Here is a 7,809-nt window from a genome sequence, read left to right on the forward strand (position 1 = left end):
TTTTAAAGTGCTTCCTCGTTTTTGCTTCCATACCAATATCCTCAAATAGTTTTCTACTTCTGTGGATATATCATTATGTTTGAATTAATGGTGAATTATGGGCTTATAAAACATCTCCATTTTTAAGGGTTTGCTAAAGGTTAATCAGGCAGAAAGAAAGAAGAAACCTGTGTTTACTTTAATCAGCAAATCCATTTATTTCTACCTTTATATTATTATACAATGTTAGATTTGCATCATCTCAGTGCATCATTGTAAATTGTTACAGTCATTTTCAAAGTTGCATTCTCCATTTTTTATTTTCACATTCCATTTCTAACACTTGCTTTACTGCTGGAATGAACCACAATGTCAAATGATGTTAAAGCTGTGTTGATAAATGATAAGTTTACTGGGTTAGATAGATAAGATTCAGATAAGACTTTTTTGTCATTATATAAAAACATACAACCAATTTCCTTTTGCATTCTCTGAATGGTGCATCAAATATTTAACACAGCTACACAATAATATTTAAAGTAATATTAAACTCTCAAATGGTTTTTCAATAAGGAATCCAGATTAAACACATATACATTGCCCAGCAAAGTATTTCTTTACATTTCTGCCCAAACACTAAAGGTGGCCATACACCTTACAACCATCGCACGACTTTTGTTGTGCGATGGTTGTTAGGTGATTAAAAGTTTGTACGACCTGCCCATCTCGTACTTGCGATCATCGCAACTCCTCCCCGCTGAGGGGAGGGCTCACAGATGATTGCAATGGTGAGCGGGCAGTGTGCGCTTGCGCACCTCGGCCCGTACGGCTTTCGTCTTGCGATCATGCTACCAACCCACCGAAAATCGTACGATTTTCGGCGGGTTTTCTAGCGTGCTCGTAAGAGGAAAGTCATGCGACTCTACAGTAAACGCTGCCTGTACACCTTACGATTATCGTATGATCACTGGATCACCCTTCAGGAGTATGGGCAGCTTTACAGTAATCATGTATCCGAACAGCTTGCTCCAACTTTCTCAGCTCAGTTTCCCCGAACTTCCTGTCCAGTACAAGATCACAAGGGACAGAGCAGACTCCAGTAACTGTTCAATTACTAGCTTGAATAAAAGAGGAGAGGGAGTTGGGGGAGGGAGTGTCTTGCCTCGCTGTGTCTGTGTGTTTGTGGAGACACCCACAGCTTACTAACACACGCAAAGGTGGCTTCATAGGACCCTGCAAGAGAAAGAAGCCATCCTAAAACAGAATATCAGGGCCAGTGCTCAGGGGACCAGCTGATTCTGCAAGAAACTAAAACTTTTAAACATTAAGGAGCAACATCCATTGTAAGTGATTTTATCAGAATTTTAAATAGAAAAAAAACCTTTTGGCTTTAATATCATTTTAACCCTTTATATAAAAAGAGTCTATGTATTATTTCAAAATAGCCAATTACTTGTAATTACTGTATGTAGTGATTGCTTCAGATGTACCATGGCACCAGGGTAAAAACTATACCTTACCATAACTGTGCAGGCTTCTATCATCCTATAACGCCTGCCAGATGGCAGGAGGGTAAACATACAATGGCAGGAATGATAAATATCTTCCAAAGTAGAAAACTGACTACCATATTACATTAGGGTTTCCACCCAACCGCACAAACGTTCACGTATTATATATAAAGGTACTAAAGGTGGCCATACACCTTACACCTTATATATATACTGTATATATATATTATAATCTATCTACACACACACACTAACATACTAATGCGTGCATACAAAGACAGACACACACAGTAGTAAATTAAACAAACAAGTGCTCCTTCTCTTTGGGCAATTTATTCAGAGGGGCCGGTGGGGAGATTAGAAAGATGCTCCTCCAACCAGTCCAGCACTAAAGCAGCTCCCACAGCTGTCAGTACCGCTTGTTGAGAATGCACACAGAGAGGGCTGGTGCTAGACTGACTATTTTGTGCCCTAGGCAAGACTAGCTACTTGAACCCCCCTTGCAGACTGCAGGAGGCGGTGACGTTGCATACAGCGCGGCTTGTGTGACACCTCATTGGTTGGCTACCTAATCCTATTCATGGACCAGATTGACTGAAGTGTGCAAAAGACAGCTTCATGCAGTCTCCGGCAAACATCATCCAATCAGCTGACTGGCTGCCCCCTAGGAAGCAACTGCCTAGTTTGCCTACCAGCGGCGTCAGCCCTACCTAATTATATACAGCACCCCCCAATACAGGGACCAAAATGAACACCATTATATACAGTACCACCAATAAAGGGACCACAATGCACTCCAATATATGCAACACCCCCCAATACAGGAACCACAATACACCCCATTATATGCAGCACCCCAAATAGACCAAATAGCACCCCAATATATTCCGCACCCCAATACAGGAATCACAATGCACCCCAGTATGCGCAGCACCCCCAGTACAAGAACCACACTTAGTATACACAACACCCTTCATGTTGCCTCCATTCTCCCTCTCTGTCTCTCACTCCACGGACAAGTCTCTCCTGTCTGCTATGATAATAGTTCAAGCAACATTTTGTACTTTTAAACCTGCGTACATACTCTGCTAAGCAATACATACTTCATGTGTCCTTTTATCAACAAACTGATTACTTAGGCAACCTATAATATAAATCGGCACTTTTGATTGAGATTTTGCACAAGTATGTTCTCTGCAACAATGCAAATGGTAACCTAAGACTATAATTTGTACTTGGCTGCCTGTGTACATCTTTCTTTTTTCTACAATAAAAGTCTAGCAATGATAAAATATTAGGTCCAAAAGATCCACATTACAGTCAAACAATGAGCAGTAGGCTGGTTGTTGCAGCCTCCTTTTCTATGTTTATTTTTTGTATAGAAGTTTGCTCATGTGTACCAGATGCAGACAGGTCATTCACCTCTACAGTGTCTCACCTCCTTTAAGCCCTGCACCTCCTCTGTTCTCAACAGTACACTCCGGACAGCAGTGGAATTCCTGGTATGCCTGTGGCAGCCCCTACACACCAAGTTCATTATCATCTTATCTCCCTGCTGGCGCCCGCTAGTACTGCAGTTGCGCACAGGGGTAATTAGGGTGTGCCTATGTACACCTGAATGAAAAGAAGTCACTAGCACTCCAGCGTGTATAGTGGACAATATTTATTGACTTCTATAGTGTCACATCATCAAAAGGGGGCCGTTTCGGAACCACAAGGTCCCTTCCTCAGGCAAAACAGAGAATGCCCTATGTACACCTGGAACTGGTAGAAACTTTTGTAGTCAATCTTGTTTATTGACCATCAAAGTGTCACATTACTTTAGCTTTAACTAAAGTGCTTAAGTTAGTACTTTTATGCTAAAGTTATGTAACACTTTGATGGTCAATAAAGAAGATTGACTACAAATGTTTCTGCAGTGCAAGTGACTTTCTACCAGTTACAGTATCTGAAATGCAGAGGCATCTGCGGCCACTCCAGCACCATCCCCCCACCCCGCACTTTGGGGTGTCAGGAGTGCGATGGGATCTACATTATTCTATGTAGACCTGGCACACCCCATGCGCACGCCTATGTTGACTACCATTGTTTCTCTGGGCCACTGTAATCAACCTTTGAAGAGACTTTTTGTGTTCAACTGTAATTTTGCTGTACCAAATTATGAGGTAGAAAGACACTAACAAATTCTTTGCTATCTGTGTCTTTTTCAAGATTCTCAAAAAGTACAGTCGCTTCTGAACTTTTTTAATTACAACTGCCATATTCATCTTCCAAGTGGCATCAACCGAGATGTGAACAAAACTCTCTGCACAAACGCCACAAAGTTACATTGTCGTCTTTATATTCATCTCCAAGTTGTTTGAGGCAGACCAACAACATTCCTGACCTACTGTCTGTCTTAACTGTTCTTGATGAAAAAATTTATAATAGCAGCCGTATTGTGAGAGGGCAGGCAATTATGAGTATATATACAGTAGTATAACGGGGAGCATTAAAATACCTTCAACAATGGAGCAGCAATACTGATGGAACATGTGGAAAATAAAGTCCCAGAAGCAGACAGGGCAAAACAAATGATAGGGACTATAACCAGTGATATTGACATTATTATTATTATTATTTTACAGGATTTATATAGCGCCAAAAGTTTGCGTAGCGCTTTACAATATAAGGAAGAAATTACAATCACAATACAATTCAAGACAGGATGGTAAGGCCCGTGAGGGCTTACAATCTAAGAGGGAGGAGCAAGTGATAGATGAGGAGGAAGCTGTGTGGGGATGAATTGCTTGACAACGTGATGGTTGAGTGGTTAGGTTAAGGTGGGGTAGGCTTTTCTAAAGAGATGAGCCTTAAGGGATCATTGCACTCTACCTTACTTTTAGCACAACACAAAAAGCCAGTTGTGGATAGAGCAGGAATGGTTAAAACCTCAGCCTTTTTTTTTTTTTTTTTATATCTGTGTCTTACTGGGAAAATGCATGCTCTCTGTTTGCTCTGGTGATGATTGACACCGAGGCAAAAGTGATGAGAAATCCATAATTAGTTGTCACCAGTACAGGAGGTGAGGGGGAATCTTCCAATGGTTATCCCGTAGCTGTTCCAGTGACAACTATCTAAGAGGGGATTGTCCCTTACTTTGGAGTGATTGCCTCTCTTTTGCTGCTATGTCCCTGGGACAGGAAGTGATGAGAAATCTCCCCATTAGAACACAGCAATACCTGAGGGGGTTCTAACTTTCCTAATCTATCCAAAACCGAAAAAAATGTGGTTTCAGGTATACAGCTGAAGCTTCACTCTATTGTTGTATGCATTGTACCATTCAGCTCAACTTCAGACATCAGGGATTTCTTGGGAGGCATTATTCTGCTAGGCCTACTGAAAATACCAGTATTTTTATCTTTTATTATTACTAAGACTTTAACATTATTTTGTGTCCCCTGGAGTTACCACACTGGTTCATATAGCAGAGATTAGAAATAGTTAAAAAGAACCACTGCACAGTAGAAGTCAGGAGTCGTTTTTGAAGTAACCTGATTCTTGCATTGCTCCTGCTTCTGAGATCATTTTTTCAATGACCTAAGCTTCCAGCTTGGCTTCTCCTGAGTGTAAAAATATTAGTTTAAAATCTCATCTTACAGGTCTAAAGTCAGGACTGCTTTAATGATCTGAAGAGAGTCCCCATCCAGCTTGCTTGGAAACCGGATGCTCACTATTGTTTCTTATACAATATATTTAAAAACATACAGTAGCAAAAGCTTTTTCAGTTCTCGTGTCACTTTTATCATAGGCTTTGCCTTGCACCGTAACAAAAAACTGTTACATATTAGCATCTGTATTTTGCTGACAATTTGGAAACAGCATAATCTGATGCTGTTCTTTGCTCACTCACCTACCTCCTGCAATGCTAATGTTTTAGATTTTCAATGTCCGGTATCTCTCTCTCATGATAGAAACCACTGTGTGGATAATCACTGTTATCACAGTCTGGAGTTTGTGAGAGCTACATAGATTGTCATGCCATATTTTTAAGTTTTATTTATTTGCTTTATTTGATTTAAAAAAAAATCAAATTCAGTTATGCATTTTACGTTCAGTTTTGTCTTGTACAAGGAGCAGGGTATTACTACAATACACTGTGATGGACACACAGAGTTTAACTCTGGTTGAATTCAAGGCAATTTTGCACGAGAACCTTGGTTCAATATAAAAATAAATGGAGACTATCTTTCATGTTTAAATACTTGCCAGCATATAAACAGAGGCCACAGCATGAAGCTGTGTGTCTCTGTTTCAAGGTTTAGATGTCCATGTGCCCATAATCCTTTAGCCAATGATGTTCCTTTAGAAATGTTCAGTTTTTTTCATTGCTAAATCAAGAAAATGTTTACAACCCATCTCCGGGCAAAAAAAAAAAGTATCCTTAAAGTTGGGCTACCACCACACTGCAAGGGTTAAGTATTCATTTTTGTCTAGGGGACTGGAGTAAAGCAGATTTATTTATTTGATCCTTGTTCCTGCCGGCTCCCTTGGGGCTGCTAGATGGGTCTCCAAAGCCTTTTCCCCCCTGAGCTCCGGCAGTCTAAGGACTGCTGATGTCATTGTGTCTAATGCAAGTTCCATAGACGTGCATTAGATGTTCCATAGCATAGTGGGAGAAAAGGAGAGCACTGGCCAGTGGGGGAGCAGGGTTCAGGTAAGTAAATCTGCTTGTGTTTTCTTTTAATTTAGAGTCTGATATGTTCTCATTAATAAAGAAATATATATTTATAATATGTACTACACTTTCTATTTTCTTCTTTTTGCTAAGATGGGAAAGCACTCCCTGGACTGCTTGCTCTTCATCTTGTGGCGGAGGCATCCAAAGTAGAACAATCTCCTGTGTGGAGGAGGACATGCAGGGTCATATCAGCTCCGTTGAGGAATGGAAATGTATGTACACTCCAAAGATGCCTATTGTCCAGCCCTGCAATATTTTTGATTGCCCCAAATGGCTTGCTCAGGAGTGGTCACCGGTGAGTTTTCCATACAGCAATCATTTTTACTTCTTCGAAGAAGCTGTTTAATTTTAAGCTATCAATATTTAGTCACATGTATTATTATTATTATTGCTATTATTTTTATTATACAGGATTTATATAGTGCCAGCAGTTTGCGCAGCGCTTTACAATATAAGGAAGACATTACAATCACAATACAATTCAAGACAAGATGGTAAGAAGGGCATATAGACATATAGACATATAGAACATATAGCATCAAATAGTATAATATGTAACGTGAAACTGCAAACAAAAATCATACTCTAGAAGATCAATCTTATACCCTGGAAATATTTTCAAGCACCCCATTCGCTTTATGGTAATCACCTATCTGACAAGTGACTGTATGAAATTTAATGCAGTATTTAAAGGAGAACTATGGGGTTAAGGCTTTTCCCCTTAGTTCTCCTTAGGGTAATGGGAGGGCACAAACTAGCGTCCTCCCGTCACCCAAGGCTCAGTATACCGTGAGCTGTAGCTCACGGTATACTGAGACGCCGCTGTATATCGCGAGCTGCTGCTCGCGGTATACTAAGACGCCGCAGCTGAAGCGGATCCCGATAATTATGTCTGGATCCGCCCAGCTGCGTGAGTGACAGCTGGCTCTACCTACCTAGAGGCAGAGCCAGCTGTACCCGCCCCCTCCCCTGTCCGTTCCGCCAGTCAGCGCTGGCGGATCGGAGCAGGGAGGGGGGAAACCAGTCCCTCCCTGTCACAACAGAGAGCCGTGACAGGATCGAGAGGTGAGCGTGGGTATGTGTTCGCTCACCTCCCGATATACTGAGCCGACCTGTGACAGTCTCATTGTCACAGGTCGGCTAGAACTATGAGGTGAGTGAAAAGCACTCACCTCATAGTTCTCCTTTAATGAATTGCAATTAATACATTGATAAATGGACGGACGGCACTGCAGCATTGGCGGGTTGCCGTCTGCAGACGGCAATTGTTTTCTGGATTGTTTTCTGGATTGTTATCCCCCTATATAATAGCAATAACAATAAGTGTAAAAAAATATATAAAAAATAAATAAAAGTAACATATAAAAAAGTAAAATAAAATAAAAGTCACATATAAAAAAAGGGGGAAAAAACCCTCCAAAATGTTTAACTCCCCCACCCCCACGTATACGCGCCTATAAACGTAAATACGCGTCCGGTTCCCCAGCGCGCAAAAATTACAATTGCGCTACACATGTTACATATCGCCGCGAACGTCGCAGTGAGAGCAATCATTTTAGGGCCATCAATCACTGATAACACTAAACTGATGAGCGGTAA

At 41.0% G+C, this 7,809-nt stretch overlaps 1 protein-coding gene across 1 annotated transcript in view; it reads left to right on the forward strand.

Annotated features, from left to right (window-relative positions):
• Positions 1-7,809, forward strand: part of ADAMTSL1 (ADAMTS like 1) — a gene marked incomplete at its 5' end in the record, with an annotated part of 230,910 nt that overhangs the window by 102,792 nt on the left and 120,309 nt on the right. Inside the window, one exon of the mRNA XM_018556868.1 lies at positions 6,301-6,505. Within this exon, the coding sequence (XP_018412370.1) occupies positions 6,301-6,505 (205 nt within the window). The remainder of the gene's footprint in view (positions 1-6,300; positions 6,506-7,809) is intronic.

Source organism: Nanorana parkeri, unplaced genomic scaffold (genome assembly GCF_000935625.1).
Source record: "Nanorana parkeri isolate BGI_ZX_2015 unplaced genomic scaffold, ASM93562v1 scaffold256, whole genome shotgun sequence".
Classification (NCBI taxonomy): Eukaryota; Metazoa; Chordata; class Amphibia; order Anura; family Dicroglossidae; genus Nanorana; species Nanorana parkeri.